General features: G+C 50.1%; 1 protein-coding gene across 1 annotated transcript in view; it reads right to left on the bottom strand.

Moving 5' to 3' along the window:
• Positions 1 to 13,939, bottom strand: part of NLRC5 (NLR family CARD domain containing 5) — a 60,323-nt gene extending 46,384 nt beyond the window's left edge. The window contains exons 1-12 of the mRNA XM_042781772.1: positions 13,639 to 13,939; positions 12,763 to 12,822; positions 11,157 to 11,225; positions 8,429 to 10,082; positions 6,908 to 6,991; positions 6,684 to 6,767; positions 5,285 to 5,368; positions 5,059 to 5,148; positions 4,390 to 4,449; positions 2,899 to 2,964; positions 2,283 to 2,366; positions 1,032 to 1,115 (exon numbers count right to left, since the gene is read on the bottom strand). Of these exons, the coding sequence (XP_042637706.1) occupies positions 1,032 to 1,115; positions 2,283 to 2,366; positions 2,899 to 2,964; positions 4,390 to 4,449; positions 5,059 to 5,148; positions 5,285 to 5,368; positions 6,684 to 6,767; positions 6,908 to 6,991; positions 8,429 to 10,082; positions 11,157 to 11,225; positions 12,763 to 12,822; positions 13,639 to 13,933 (2,714 nt within the window). The 5' untranslated portion in view covers positions 13,934 to 13,939. The remainder of the gene's footprint in view (positions 1 to 1,031; positions 1,116 to 2,282; positions 2,367 to 2,898; positions 2,965 to 4,389; positions 4,450 to 5,058; positions 5,149 to 5,284; positions 5,369 to 6,683; positions 6,768 to 6,907; positions 6,992 to 8,428; positions 10,083 to 11,156; positions 11,226 to 12,762; positions 12,823 to 13,638) is intronic.
• Positions 13,940 to 16,553: the final 2,614 nt, after the last annotated feature.

Raw genomic sequence — 16,553 nt, 5'->3', positions numbered from 1 at the left:
TTGGGTTTCCAAGGCAGTATTACTACGGAAGTAGATTGCCCAACCTTCCTTCTGAGGAGTGGCTGGGGGGTTTGAACTGCCAGCCTTCTGGTTAGCAATCAAATGCCTTAGGCACTACGCCACCAGAGCTCCAATACCATTCAAGACGGTAGGAATTCATAATCTGATTCTAACGTGTATTTGGAAATCAATCAACACAACTACAACATCCAAAACAATATGGCAAAAGAAGAACAAACTTGGAATATTCAAACTATATAATTTTAAACTCCAATAACTAAGGCAACATGGTATTGGTACAAAATATTCAAATTAATTGAGGAGGCAGAGTAGAGATCTCAGAAAGGCATTAGTACCATTAGGAGGTTGTACTAACATTATCCAACAGTGGTGGTATATCAGCTAAGGAAATCCTACAATTGAAGCAATCACTATGGTAACAGATTACAACAATTGTTACCACCAACCTGCTTTTAAGACCCCAACATACCCCACCTAAACACTACCCCCACCCTACTCAGCACCCCAGCACACCCAGTAGCATAATACCCCTCCTTTTCATCTCACCACCCAACAACCCACCCTTTACCCCAACACTAAATCCCCTATCTAACACACCTTTTACCACCCCAACATCCTAACCCAACACTCAAGCACCCATCTACCCCAGTATCCCAACATTGTCCCAGCACAACACCACACCCCATTCCAGGGCTGTTGCAAGGATGAACTAACAGGAACACAAGCCACTGGTCCAATGAACAATAGTGACTGATCTCCATGCGCAGGGGTTTTATAACTGGAACTAAGGCAGTGGCTCTTGCCCAAGACAAAGAAAAGGCATGGCCACTGTTTCTGGAGCCAGGAGGAGAGAATGGGGGTGGCTGGCACCATTTCTGGGAAGATTTCTATTTGTCGGTAACGCGGCAACACTGTTTCTGGTGACAGTGGTGTGGAAGCCTGGGGTGGCAGAGACAGGCTAGTGCTCTCTCAGGCCTTCCCTGTTACCAGCAGTGGGCTGGGCGACTTACTCCAGTTTCCTGGCGATGTGCAGCTGGGGTACAGCCTCTGCGATCAGTTGACAGCCTTCATCTTCCAGTTGGTTCCCTGAAAGGCTGAGACAGAGGGGCTGATGTCCTGTGCTGTGGGGCCCCCATAGACCCCCAGCACTCACCTTATAATAACTAACACTGAGAGATGCTTACTACATGCCTGGTATTGTCCTAGGGGCTTCTACAATTATCAGCACTTCAATCCTCACAGCAACCCTATGGGATAGGCACTATTACTATGCTCATCTTACTGATAAGGGGCATAGAGTGGAGAAGGCAGTTGGACCTGGGATTTGAACCTGGGCATCCTGACTTCAAGGCCTCACCCTCAACCCTTCCTTTATGTTGCAACCTGTATAATGTGGTAAATGGCATGAAGGAAAGTATAAGTGGCTGTGATCATGCATTATAGGGGGATCTGACCTTGTCTGGGGGCCAGGGAAGGCCTCCCTGATGTTTTTCCTCTGCTAAAGGGAAGGGCCAAAGTAGAAACAGAGAGACCAGAAAGGAGACCGATGAGGTCATTCATGTGAGAGATGAGGGTGGTTTGGGCTCGGACAAGGATAAAAAGAGGCTGGAGAAAAGAGGACAGTTTGGAGAGCTACTTAGGAGGTAAGTGGACCTGGGAATGAACTGGCTTCTAGGGGCATGACAGGACCTCCACCACTTGCCCCAGCCCTGCTCTCATAGGCTCTGCCCAGGAGCTAGGCATCATGGGAATTTCCCCAGCTCACAAAATTAAGTTCTCGCATTCAACCCTGGGAAAAATGCAGAGGACAAAGGAGCCGTGGGAGGCTGGGGGCTAGAAAACAGACCCAGGTCTGGTGGGGTTAGGGGGTTTCTGCTTTGCAGATCTCAGTGATGGGGCAGTGGTGGTTCTGAGAATGAGGTCAGGAATCAAACTGCCTGGGCTTGTCTGGCTTAGTTTCTTCCTAGTGGTGTGATCTTGAGCAAACTAACCTCTACGGGGCTTAACGTCCTCCTCTACAAAACATGACTAGTAACAGCATTTATGTCTAAGGGTTGTGAGAATTGAATGAGATGATGCATGGAAAAGCCCCTACCCAGCAGCCAGCCCAGGGCGAGCGTTCCATGAGTGGAGCTGCTATGGTTATCTGATTTGCCCCCCTGTTCTCACTGAGGCAGTATGCCCCTCTCCCACTCATAAAAGCCCTGCTCACTCTGCCCCACCTTCCTGTCTCCTGCCCCAGGGCTGCTCAGGATACTCACTCCACTTCCTCCAGGTGGGGGCTATCCCGCAGCAGGGCGATGAGGGCCTTGGTGTCATGGGCCTGGAGTTGACACTGGTGGAACCTGGGTGAAGGTGGGAGGGGGCAGAGGGGTCAGGGCAAACATTTGCACCATGGCCCCTCCAGCTCTGAGTGCCAGTGCCAGGCATAGAGATGGGGCATCCGGAGCTGACAGACCCAGGGTCTAATCTTAGCTCCACCTCTTAGTAGCTGATTATCTTGGACAAGGCACTTAACCTATCTGAGCCTCATTTTCCTCCTCCATCAAATGGGAACAATAATGTGTACTACATAGGGCTTTCGAAAGGGGCACAATGAGGCAATGGATGTAGAACATTTATCTCAGTGCCCAGCATATAACAAGGGCCCAATAGATGGCAACTGTTACTGTTGTATGATGAATGCTCCTTATCCAAGCCAAGATAGGTTTTTCACGGCCTTGCTCTGCCCCTTGTCTACCTTCCCCTTATCCTCCCTGCCTGCTATCCCTTCCTTGGGAAGAACATCACACACACACACACACACACACACACAGACACACACATGCAATGTCATATCCATCCCCCACCCCAAGGCTTTGGATCCTACTGAGATACCTGAGTGTCAGGCTTCTGGTCTGGGCCTCTTCCTTCCGGTTGGCATTTCCCTGTAGGTCTGCATTCCTGACAAGAACAAATCAAATACTACCATGGACCCAGAAGTCCATGCTCTGATGGTCCAAGCCTCTTCCCTTGGCTGCCAGGGGCTGAAAAACCTACAGCAAGGCCCACAGTGAATGAGCAGCAATTACTGTCCTTCAAAGCTGCTCAAGGTGTCATTCAGCAAAGTAGCAGAAGCAAAGGTCAAACAGAACCTTGAGTTCTGGCTCTGCCATGTATGGCTGTGTGGCTTGGACAAGATACCTCACCCCTCTGAGCTTCCATTTCCTCTTTTCTAAAAGGAGATGACAATATCTAATGAGTAAATACAGGGGGTGAAGATTGGGTGAGACGATGTATGGTCATGTGCCCAGCACAGGCACAAATTTGAAACCTAGCAAAAAGAAATTGCTGTTGTTATGATGTGACGGTGTCTCCATTTGTAGATCTGCCATCTGTGAATCAGAAGGCAGGGAGCATGAAGCCTCTGTGGTCCAGGCTGAGGGAAATCATAGTGCCTCCAGACTTCCTCCCACCAGCCCAAGGAAGGGCTGGGGGCTGCAGGGAAGCTAGAACATTGTGAGCTAGGGTTTCACAGACTTCTAGACTTTCCCTGTCAGCAGAACTTTCTACAATGATGGAAATATTCTATATCTTTGCCATCCACTAGCTATTTATGGCCAATAAGCACTTGGAATGTGGCTAATGCAATTGATGAAATGAAAATTTCAACTAATTTAAATAGCTACCTGTGGGTAGTGGCTGCTGTCCTAGGCATTGCAGCTTAAGACAGAGTGGAAGAGACAGTGGTCCTCCGGGATCACTGTAACACACACACACACTGCTGTTGAGTCGGACTTGACTCATAGTGACCCCTCCTTGGGTTTGCGAGGCAGTATCACTACAGAAGTAGATTGCTCAACCTTCCTTCCGAGGGGTGGCTGGTGGGTTTGAACTGCCAGCCTTTTGGTTAGCAGTCAAGTGCCTTAGGTACTATGCCACCAGAGTTCCCTAAGGCTCCTTAGACAGTTGGAATAGCCAGCAGTTAAACACTAATTGCATGTCAGCAGAGTTTTAAACACTCTGAATGCATTAATGCATTTAATTCTCAGAATGACTGTAAGGTAAAGGTACCATAATTGCCCTTTTTTGTTTAGCTGGGAGAGTCTTCCCCACCCAACGATGCAAGTGTGGCAGTCTCTTCATGCCCTAAGCATCTGGCTCATCCTGAGACTTCTAGTGATGCTCCCTCTTGTTTTTCAAATCCAATAGAAAAAAATATTAAGTCCTTTGCCAACTCTAAGAGCAATTTTTTCCTTAGGGCAAATAGAAAGAAATCTCCACATTGTAGCTCTACTCCTGGATCTCTGGACCACCCTTCCACCAACTGCTTGAGCTCATATCATATCTCATGATGGGCCCAAACCCTCCCCAGCCCTGGCTCCTTACCCTTGTGGCTCTGCAGCTGTCTCTGTGGACGGGGAGAAAAGGAAGAGAAGCTCTGCTTGCCTGCAGGTGAGACACCAAGCTATGAAGCCCCTGGGCTGGGAACCAGCATATCACCCCCACCAGCACACTCCCTCCTGCCTCAAACATCCAGAGAAACAACAGAACTGAAAAAGTACTCCCACTCAGGCATGTAAAATCATGACTATGTCATGGCTTGATGAATTCTATAAGAGTGCTTTAAAAATATAAGAAAACAATATGTTTTATAAGAAAACTAGGAACACTGAGATTTTTATTAGAATTACTAGTGTTTTAGGATTAAGGGGTACAACCATCTACTCCATGCGCCAAACAAGCAAAAACTGTTCAGCACCATGGAGAGCAACACATGACTCATTAGCTCTTTGGCTGTGTCTATGCCTTGTAGATGAGTATCGATCCACCCATCCACCCACTATTGATTCACTAGGTGCCAGGCGTCCTCTCCCATCCTCCTTTCACATTCACTAGGTGCCATGCCTGAGCCTGGAGATACAGTTGTGAGAAAAACAGAGTTGGGCATGCTCATGTCAATCCTGCAGGTGAGGTACCTTCTCCTCTCCCATCCTCCATCCCCCCTTCCCCTCTTATCACAACCCTGAAGGCCAGGATCCCATTCTGTCTGCTCACCTGGCCTGCAGTACTCTGATGGTTGGACACATGACTACCTTCTCTGCCAAGCTGAGTAAGGTTGACACAGAGATGTCGTTGCGGCTCAAGCTGCAGGATTATGGCAAAGGTATCAGGAGTGAATCTCCCACCCTGTGGGGCCCAGAACTTCCTTGCTCAGCAAGGGAAGGGGCTGAATGGAATAGGGCACAGCAGTAGCCTGGAGGAGAGTGGAGAGGCTGCTTACTCGAGCTTCCGGAGCCTTGGCAGGTGGGGGAGCACCTCCATGATGTTCAGCACCTCCAGGTCCTTGAGCTGGTTGTTCTGCAAACTACAGGGACTGAGGCTCAGTTCTCAGCCCTGAGGCTAGGGCACTTAGGAACCCCAGGTGGCAGGTGACAGGCATGACCAGCCTCATGCAGCAAACACAAGACAGGGGCCCGGAGAGGGTTGGTGACCTGCTCCCTCACATCCAGCAGGCATAGTGAGGAGGAGAGGCCCTCTGGTGACCTCAGTTCTATCCCTATTAAGTTTCTGCCTGGTGGCCCAAGGGGTCCAGATGACTAACTGTGAAAGCTTCATGATCCAGAACCCTGACCCCAGGACTTATGTCTGGGATATGCTTTTTGGCTTCCAAGTGGTCAGACAGAGTCCAGATTGGGAAGCTGGACTTCCAGCCTCAGCTCTGGCTCTGACTCACCTAGGGCCCTGAGCCAAGCACATGCCTTGCTGACCTCACTGGGCCCTGGCTGGAGGAGCAGATGAGCTGACAGCTATGTAGAAGACTGAGAGCAATGGCTGAGTAATAGTAGAAAAGTTTAAGGTGACTCTTGATAATCAGGAAACTAAGTTCCAACAAGTTTAGTATTTCCTAACCTTTGACCTGACCAGAGTGATCACTGCACAAATGCACCCAGACAAGGGGACAAAAGGGACTGTGGTCCAGCTCATGTTCCACTCAATGAGTGGTGCACCTTAGTGCTAGGTTGCATCTGCCCAGATGAAGGAGCACCTTTGATAAGTCCCATGATGATGTCATATATTCTAGCAGTGGCCTTGCCTGTGACCTGCTGAGAAGGGTCTCTGGCCCTCCCCCTCCCCAGGCCACTCACTCCCAGATATAGGACAGGTATATATTTGTGCATATACACTTGTTTTAGTGTGTACCTGAATCTAAGTATATATGCGGAACTATACACATGCATGCATATGTGTGCTGGACATGTGCACACCTATCATGTACATGTATGTGGGGCATACACTTAAGTGAGTAGGTGAGTGTGCATATCTGTGCAAGTGAGTACACATATGTGTGTGAGTGTGAAGCATGTTTCATGCATACAGTGTCTGACACTCCCCTCAATATTGCTATCCCTTCTCCCAGGGTCACTGAAGGATGGCAGAAGCAACAAAACCCATGCTCCTCCAAGATGCACCCCCAAAACATTACATGAGAGAAGCACTGCTCTAGGGTTTTGGGGAGGCCTGTGTTTGGATTTGGCCCCTCTCAATTCTTGGGTAGATACTTCCCTTCTCTGGGTCTCATTGAAAACCTATTAGTCAGTCCCTGATGAACACGCAGGGCACAGCCCAGACCCAAGACTGGATCTGGGGCCTGAGCAGGGACACCCCTAGCAAGCACTCACCTGACCTCTTCCAGCTGTGGACAGAGGGACAAAGCCTTCACCAGATGGCTGATGCCTTTGGCAGTTATCTTACTTCCTGTTAACCTACAAGGTAAGCAAAGATGGTGGGAAGGAATGGGGATGGGACGGGACTAGGTCAAGAATATGCCCTGAGGAGGGCTGAGGGGAGGGAGAATGCCAGGCTTCCCTGGCTGAGACCCCCTTGGTTGCAAGCCCAGGCTCACCCCAGCTTCTCCAAGCCCTTCATCGTTGGCAAGCTCCTGGAGAGGGCTTCTGCAAATGCGTCCCCACACTTCCTGCTCTTAAAGCTGCCACAGGGAGAAGCAAGTGGCAGAGGGTGAGTTTTGGGCAGGGCTTAGAATATCAGAACAGAAGAGGCTCTTCTGACATTGTCATTCATTCCCTCCTCTGACAGATGGAACTTAAAGTTTTTGTAGTAGTTGTTGTAGTAACAAATATACTCATACGGCCAAAGCAAAAAACCTAACCCATTGTCATTGAGTCAGCCCTTGGCTCATGGTGACTCCATGTGTGACACAGTAGAACTACTTCATAGGGAACTCTTGGCTGTCATCTTCACAGAGACAGATTGCTAGACCCACTGTCAATATTTAGGTTAGTAGTCAGGCCCAAACCATTTGTGCCATCTCAAAAAGAAAAAGCAAACCCACTGCCATCAAGTTGATTCTGACTCTTAGTGACCCCCATTGAGTTTTCAAGGTGGTAAATCTTTAGGGAAATAGAGTGACTCATCTTCCTTCTGCATAGCAGCTGGTGGATGTGAACCACAAACCTTCTGGTTAGCAGGCAAATGCCTTAGACACTGTGCCACCTGAGCTCCTTGGGTCATCTAGGGACCTATGTGTCACCAGAGCTCCTTACATATATGGCAGAGACTACTAATTGTCCACCAAAAGCCATTTTGCACTTCATTCATAGAAACAGCACTATAGCTGGGAATGTGGTTACCCAGCCAAAGATGGCATTTCCCAGCCTCCTTTGCAGTTCACTGTGGCCATGTGACTATATCCTCACCAATGGAATGTGAGTGATATAATGTGTTCTACTTCTAGATCTGAGCTTTAACCCATTGGGTGTATCTCCTCCATGTTCCCTGTTTCCGCCTCCCAAGCCAGAGCACAGATATACCCAGGGCCTGGTGCTAACCGTGCAGATGAGCATGTCCAGAGAGATGTTGGCATGACAATTGAAAGGACCTGGTCCCTGCATGACCTCATGGAGCTGAACTATCCCACTGACCCAGACCACTTACCTCTGGACTCCTCCATCATAGAGAAATAAACGTCTGCATTTTCAAGGCACTGTATTTTTGGGGTTTCTTTGTTACTGCAGCCTAGCCTTTGTCCAAGCTAATACATGTGTTGTTTACATGCCAGATGCTGTGCTAAGAAGTGTTTGTCATCACCTCATCTCCTTCTCACAACACCCCTATGAGTTAGATTGAGTCATCTCTTTACTTCAGAGATGAAGAAACTCAGGCTGAGAAAGGTTAATGACCTGCCCAAAATCAAACAGCCTCTAACAGCACAACCCGGATGAGAATCCAGGGGCAGGGAAGAGACTCCATCTGGCCCCTGGAAGTCCTAGTTAAGGGATGGAGCTTCCCACCCATATCTCAAGGCTTCTGTTCTGATATTCAGTATTCTTACCCAGTATCCCTTAGCAGGGAGACAGGTTGGCTTCCACCTTCCCAGATGCCCAGTTTCCCCCACCCTGACTCTCACCTGAGATTCTCTACCTGCCCACAGTCCACCAGGGCCTCTGGGCAGTGGGGCTCCAGAGGGCAGCCCTCAAAATCCAGTTGGATAGGGGCATCCCTGTAACTCAAGATGTTGGCGAGGGCAGCCAGGTCGGCATAGGTTAACGGAAAATTGTGGAAGGTCAGTGGGTAGTTGAGGCTTTGGGCAGCAAGTCGGGCTAGCCCTGGCTCCTGTGTTTCACTCACACAGTGACACAGCTTCATAACCTTTGGTCCCCTGAACCTGCGGGTGGCCAACTTCCTCAATGTTTGCACAACAGCAGCCTGTTTGGCATCTATCCATGCCTCATCCTGCTGTGACAGGTGGCTGAGGAAGGGACGGCAGGCACAGGATGCCAGGCCTGCCAGGAAGGTGGGCAGGTGGTCTAGGAGGCCTAGGCTAGTGTTGGTCCGCAGCACCCAATAGGAGTGGAGGGTGACATAGCGGGAGACCATGTCTCTGTCCACCTTAGGGCTGGCCATTAGCTGCAGGGCAGCGAAGAACTCCTGCAGGCTGAGGTGGGTGAAGGCATAGCCCGTCTCCTGACGCCCAGCATCTGTGCGGACACAGAAGGAAGTCAGCAAGTTGTGAGCAGCCCCAAAAGCCATGACGGGTGGAAGGATGTCTCTTGCATAGAAGACAACCTTCCCAGCCTCCAGGCCCTTCAAGGCCACGTCACCAAGGTCCAGGAGGGCCATGGTGGGTGGGCACCTGTGGGGGCTGAGGGTGAGCACCATCTGTACATAGAGCTGGGTGATGGTGGGCAGGAGGGTGGCAGCCTGGCCTGGGCAGGTGCCAGGGAGCAGATGTTGGAGGCAGAGGCAGGCCACACGGCACAGGGCGGGCACCGTACACATGCTCCAGAGATTCCTGTCTGCCCGCACCTCTGCCAGAGCCATTGCCTGCAAAGGCTGGTCCCTGAAGAAGCGTCCTACATACTCCTCCACTCGTGGCCTGTCAAAACCCCACATGTGGACCATGGTCGCCTCCACAGGCAGACACGCAGGCAGCTTGCCTGGACGTGATGTGGTCAACACCCAGCAGCCAGGTAAGAGGCTCCCATCACAGAGGCCAGAGAATAGGGAGAAGGTGGGACCTGGAGCATCAGGGCCTTTGGTCTTCTTGCTGGAGCAGGGGTAGAGAGCCTCATCCAGCCCATCAAAGATAAGCAGGACATGATGTGCATACTCCTCCAGGTACTGGAAGACAGTGGCAGCTCCCGACGTGGGGCTCAGGTAGAGATCAAAGAGGAGCTGAGGTAACGTCAGGAGGCCTGTAATCAGGTTGAGCTGGCGGAATTCGAAGAGGAACACGGCCTGGAAGCGGTCCAGCTGGCCAGCAGCCCACTTCTGGCAGAGCCAGTGGGCCAGTGTGGTCTTACCCATGCCTGCCTTCCCCAAGACCACTGTGACCCTCCGGCCCTTTTCCGCTTTGGTGTTGAAGAGGTCCTGAATGCTGTCTTCTGCCTTCAGGTCCCCCATAACAGCCTCTTCCTGAGTGTCTAAGGGTGTTGTGACCCGGCTCCTCTGCAGAATTGGGGTAATGTGAAGGGAGAGGGGCTGCCCTGGCCCAGAGTGCCCGCTGCCGTAGAGCTGCTGGGTAGAGGTCTTCAGGAGCTGCAGATACTGCCTGGCCAACTCTGCATGGGGAAGGGAAGTAGCATGAGGGCAGGACTCTCCCCCAACCCTTTGGCACACTTTCAGGCTGCTGGAGCCCCAGTTGTGTGTATGGCGGGGCAGGGGGGCAGGGAATGCCAGACCACAGCCAGAGGGAGTGTGTTCTACAAAAAGCCAACAGGCAATCGAAACCACCAGCTCTATCAGCCGTTTGAACCAGGAAGTGTGAATAGGGAAATGTGAATCATAGCACTACTTATTCTGCAACAATATAAGGGTTTTAAAGTTTCCAATAAGCTGAGGAGGCGGGGGAGGAACTCGGGACACTTCCTTTGCAAGATCTTACTGGTGCAACCTCTTAAGGTGATATCTGAGTAACTTGAACTTTTCCCTAACATGGCAGTTCCCAGATGCCCAGGGGTGATATTCAAGACAGCTAACAGCCTGTAGGCACAGGCTCTGACCACCTAGGTCTGTGGGAGCTGGACCAGGTGTGCAGGACCAAGTGATGACCTTTGAACTGCTGGTAATTGGTCGGTGGCCCAGGGGAAGGATTGGGGTTGGCCCACTGCTGGGAGACACTGATGGGACTTCTCCAATCACCTGTGACAGCAGGCTGAGAATGAGACAAGTTCTGTCTCCTCTATGCCCACTCATCAGGACCCCATCTTCCATGGGCCCCTCTACCTTGGGGACTTTTCCCAGGCATGTTCATCATTCCCTGCCCCACCCCAACCTGGCCTATGAGGACCCAGGCCTGATGTCTATCCTGGGGCTCCCTCCACCCTGATGACATAGGGATGTCCCTGGACTAGCCTGGGTAATGAAGCTGTCTCTTGCTAGGGTGTTTCTAGCTCCTTCAGCTGAGCCATTTATGGAGAAGTCCCCTTGGGGGTTGATAGGGTGGGGGGACAGGCAGACCCAGCCATCTCTTCAGCCCACCCAGCCCATCCAATCCTTCTCTCCTGGAAGCTCAGAAGACAAGGGTCACTGGGCCCTTCAAGGCTTGTCAGCAGGGGACAGAGCCCAGAATCTGTGTTCTGGCCCCAAGGCAATCCAAAACCCATACGCTGGGCCCCTCCCCACCTGGTACCCACCCAGCTGCTGTTTCTTATACTGCTTCCTGTGGGGTGAGGACCCGCAGCTCTGATGAGGCCTCTTGAGACCTGGAAAGAGAGAAGAAAGAGGTAGAGGGGTGAGGTCTATGGGCTGGGGACGAGGGAACAAGGAAGCTCCATCCTCCAACAGGCACCAGGCTGGCACATGGGTCCACACTCCAGGACTGGATGGTAGGCTAAGGCTGCATGACACCAGCTTCTGTTTACAAGAGAAGGTCCTAGGTCTGGTGGGAGGGCTGGGAGTTCAGGACCTGGGGATTTCCCAGTCTAGGAGTCAAGAAGCAGGCTGACAGCCAGCAGCCTCCAAAACACCCAAAGCACTGAATGGCTTTCTCCACCAGGGAAGCACCAGGTTCTGCTGAGTCCTCTGTTAGCAGTGAAAGAAAAGCTTTGGAAGGGCTTGGCGGGACTTGCCCCTTCGCTCCAGTACCAGTGTGTTCCCAGCCTTATTTCCCATCACCCAGGGTTCCTCACTTCCTTTCACATTTTCCTGAGTTACTGTCTTTTGCGTGGGTTTTTGAGTCACTTGAAAGTCTTTCTGGACAAGGTTGGGAAAGGAAAGAAGGAAAACAAGAAAAGAAGGATGAAAGAAAGAAGGGCAGGCAGGAAGGAAAGAGGGCTGACGGCAGAATTTTAAGAAGCAGAGTGGGATACTCCTGGAGCCAGGCACCAGCGACTGATCAGAACAGAGCCAGGAGCCAAGCCCAAGGCCCCCTGCCTGCCACATATTAACATTTTTGCTGCTGGATTGTAGGGAGGTCTCAGAAGGTGCTGGACCTAGTCAGAAATCATTTCAATATTTTAACAAGGGAGATGCAAGTCAAAACAATAATGAGATACCAACTTGCCCCAGCACTAATAGCAAAGTTCAACAAGATGGAAAATAACGAAGGACTCAGTGGCCAAATATCTGTCAGGCCTGGTCACAACTCAGTGATAAGGGCCAGAGGAACCAGGGCCAAGACAATAGTCTTGATTTGGGACTACAGAGTGGATGTTATCTACCGAAGTCTGGTGATGTTAGTGCCATGTGCAGCTACTATTAAAAAGTCAATTCTAAAGAGAGACTGTGTCTGAGAAATAAGTGTGGTCCAGGAACCAGCAAGGTGGTCACCATAGACCCCTGACCCTGGCACACACCATCAGACAATGAGCAAGCCAGTATTAGCTGAGGGGTCCATGTAGGTGGTCAGGGCTTCCTAAGAGGAACTGGATTATGGGGTTAGGAGCATGAGGCCCCTAGGCTTGGGGACAGAGAAATGAGAATAGGCTTCCCCAAATGAAACCAGACAGGGGATTCTGCTGGTGGCTGGGGACTGGCACCTTCAGAGACTCTCAGGAGATGGAAGCTTTGATCCCTAGAAACAGGTATCAGGACAGGCCAAAGCCTTGAAAGACACAGAGGAGGGAGGGGTGGTAGTGGTGATGAGGGGAGTAGAGAATGTGCGAGCAGGCCAGGGACGAGGAGGACGGTTTATGGGAAATGACTGGACCCAGCCCACCTCCAGCCCCTTCCAGATCTGAGGTGGGGACTCAGCAGTGTTCTCCCCTCCCTCCCCTTCCTTCTCTCCAAGCCAGGTCTCACCAGGGTGGAGCCGAGAATTGGGGCAGCCTTCTGTATCAGTTCCAAGCTGGCTGGGGAACCCTGAAAGAGAAGAAGAACACATTGTGTAATGGGGGTACAGTGGGATACTTCAGGGCCCACTCTGAAGCCACAGTGTGGGGATCCAATCCCAAACCAAACCAAACCCATAGTGGCCCTATAGAACAAAGTAGGACTGCCCCATTGGGTTTCCAAGGCTGCAGACTGCCTCATCTTTCTCCCACAGAGCAGCTGGTGGGTTTGAACAGCCAGACTTTTGGTTAGCAGCTGAATGTGTTAACCACAGTGCCACCAGAGCTCCTTGGGTGGGTATCTAACACAGGAGAAATGAGGTTAGCACTGTGGAGCAGAAAGCTGGTGGTGAGCCTTGAAGGCAGGGCGGGCAGAAATGTATGTGTGTATGCATGTGCCTTCAATGTCCTGTGTGGCCCCCACAGTGTTATGCCAACAGAAGGCACCCAATAGATGTCCATTGCACTAAATGACATTAAACCTGCTTGCTCATCAGTGGAGATAGAGGGCTCTCCCAGTGACTGCTTCTGGTCATGTTGCAAAAAGAAACACCTTGGGCATTATGGGCTGTTTGGAATTTTCTGGCTGGAAGGAATCATTTGGCCCTTTCTCTCCTTGCATCCTACCTCTCAGGGCAAGGTAGAAGGAGGGGTCTTCCAGGCCCCCAGCTCATTCCCCCAGGGAATTGCTCTGGGAAGTGCCAGGAAGCACAGAGCTCTGCTCCTGGCTCAGCCATGTCCTCTCTGCGTGATTCAAGTGGGTCCCTGACCCTCCATGGGCCTCCCTTGGCTCCCCATGACATGGGGGCTGGGATGGCTGCTTTGTGCCTCTCAAGTCCACCCTTACCGTCTTCACGACCCCAGGTGCTTAGCAGTGGCACCTCGAGTTCCAGGGGTACGTCCAGCTCCATGCACACACAGTGGATGAATGCCTGCCAGGTGGCCAGACTTTGGGCGTGGAGTCTGCTGAGTTGTAGGATGATCTCCTGTGCAGGGTCTGGGGTCTCGGTCCTGGAGCCCAAGTCCATGTTGGGGAGGAAGAACTTCACCTTGGCATTCAGCCATTCTGGATATTTGCTGAGAAAATCCACAAGACAGCTCCACAGGTTCCTTGTGCCCAGCTGGAGATCAGTGAGGTCCATGAAGAGTTGGCTCTGTAGAGACAGAGTAGGCAAGAATACAGGCAGGCAGGTGAGTTGGGCGAGGACAGGGCAGGCAAGTGAGCTGAGAGATAGGTGAGCTGGGGTTCAGGTGAACTGGTGGACAGGTGAGCCTGGAGGGCAGCCAAGAGAGCAGTCAAGAACCAATCTCCACATCTCAGATAAGTGGCCTCTCTATGGAGTCTCAATGTCTCTGCTCAGGGATTGGTTTCAGGATAAAGCTGCTTCTTTCACACACCCCTTCCTCATCTACGCCTGTGTTCTAACTTTCTGGAATGGTCTAATCCATCCCTTTAGGGTCCCCTAGGGATGCTTTATTCATCCTCATTCCATTAGATCCATTTGTGCTGCTCCCAGTCTGAGCTAATCTCATGACAGACAATTAGTCCCCCAAATCTGTTCTCCCCTTCTTCCTTAGTAGTAGAACTCCTGGATACTCCCTGGTCCCCTGGAATAAAGATTATGCTTCTCAGCCTCCTTTTCAGTTAGGTATAGCCATGTAAAAAGTTTTGGCCAAAGGGATGTAGAACAATGAATAAGGAAGACCAAAGAAGAGTCAACACTTTTCAGTTGTAGTATTGGCGAAAAATGCTGAAAGTGTCATACTGCTAAAAGAACGAACAAATCCGTCCTGGAGGAAGTGCAGCCAGAATGCTCCTGGGAAGTGAGAATGGCCAGACATCACCTCATCTACTATGGTCGTGTTGTAAGAAGGGACCATTCCTTGGAGAAGGATATCATGCTTGGTAAAGTGGAGGGTCAGCTAAAAAGGGGAAGGCCCTCTACAAGATGGATTGACACAGCAGCTACAATGGTGAGCTCAGGTATAGCAAGGATTGTGAGGCTGGCATAAGACTGGACAGTATTTTGTTCTGCTGTACATAGTGTCACTATGAGTCAGAGACAACTCGATGGCACCTAACACCAAAAATGGGATGTAAGTGGAAATGCTATATATCCTTTACTTCTTCTTGTTGACTGAAGGTTTATGTGATGGCTGGACTTGGGAAGCTATGATTGACCATGAGGTAGAAGCTGTTACTGAGGAAGATACAGAGTAAAGCAGTCCACTTACCCTGGACTCTCTGCCTTTGGACTTCTATTACACGAGAAGAAAATATGCTTCTGTCTTGTTTAAACCATTGTTGTTTAGGATTTTCTGTTACAGTGAAATCTAATCCTAGGTAATACAAACCGTCTCCTCCATCTCCCTAAACAAATTCTTTCTCTTCTAAGCTGTAATTCTCAAGCAACTGCTGGTGGGAATACAAATAGACACTTACAATAGGAAAAGACTAAAAAATGTGCAGGGCTTTGATTCAGCAATTCTATTTCCAGTATTCTAACCTTAAGAAACAATCATGGATGTATTTATAAATTCTAAATCAAAGATGTTCACTGCAAGATTATTTATACTTAAAAATTAGAAGCAACTTAAATGTCCAATGGAGGGAAGACTGGGTAATGTACTTCCATAAAGACTTACCACCTCAGAAACCCAAAGGGGGTCGCTGTGAGTCGGAATCGACTCGATGTCAGTGGGTTTGGCTTGGTTTGAAATGTCCAATAGTTGGGAATTGGTTAAATGATGGTCCATCCATACAGTGGAATATGCTGTAATATATTCAAATGTACTTTCTGGTCCTACTTTAGTTCCTTAACAAAAATAGCAAACACTTAGAAAGTATTTACTGTGTTCTAGGCACTGCTCTTGTTGTTGTTGTTGTTATGTGCCATCGAGTCGGCCCCGACTCATAGCGACCCCTCCTTGGGTTTCCGAGGCAGTATCACTACAGAAATAGGATTGCCCAACCCTCTTTCCGAGGAGTGGCTGGTGGGTTTGAACTGCCAGCCTTCTGGTTAGCAGTCAAGTGCTTTAGCCACTATGCTACCAGAGCTCCCACTTAGTGCTTGATAAATCTCATTGTGATGGTTAATGTTATGTGTCAACGTGGCTAGGCTATGATTCTGAGCAATTTGGCAGACATCGGATTGATTGCTCTTCCATAATGTAATATAAGTTCTCCATGATGAAATCTGATATAATGTAATCCACCTGCATGATGAGATCTAACATAACATAAGCACCTCCATGAAATGAGACCTGATATGATGTAATCACCTCCGTGATAAGATCTGATCTGAGCAGCCAATTAATTGAAACAGGAGTTTCCTTGAGGGTGTGGCCCGCTTCTAGTACATAAATGGCTATTTCAGCAAGGTTCACTCTTGTTCTGGATCCTGGATCATCTGACTTCCAGTTCTTGGGATGTGAGCCACTAGTCTGCTGTATGACTTGCAGATTTGGGGGCTGGTCACCTCCCACAGGGCTGTGAGACAGCAGCCTGCCATCTGACCTGCAAAATCTGAGTTCATCAGCCCCTGCAACCATGGGAGTCAAGAGAAGCCTCCAGCCTGATGCCTGACCCATGGATTTGGAACTTGTCAGCCTCTACAACTGTATGAGTCATTTCCTTGAATTAAATATCTCTCTACTTATATATTTTATATATACGTCTCACTGGTTTTGCTCCTCTAGAGAACCCAGACTAAGATTCTCATTTAATCCTCACAGCTCCACGGACTTTACTTCAAATCCTGA

Source organism: Orycteropus afer, unplaced genomic scaffold (genome assembly GCF_000298275.1).
Source record: "Orycteropus afer afer isolate SDZICR_OR568_19922 unplaced genomic scaffold, OryAfe1.0 scaffold00009, whole genome shotgun sequence".
Lineage (NCBI taxonomy): Eukaryota > Metazoa > Chordata > Mammalia > Tubulidentata > Orycteropodidae > Orycteropus > Orycteropus afer.
This window is presented reverse-complemented; position numbering and strand designations above follow the sequence as displayed.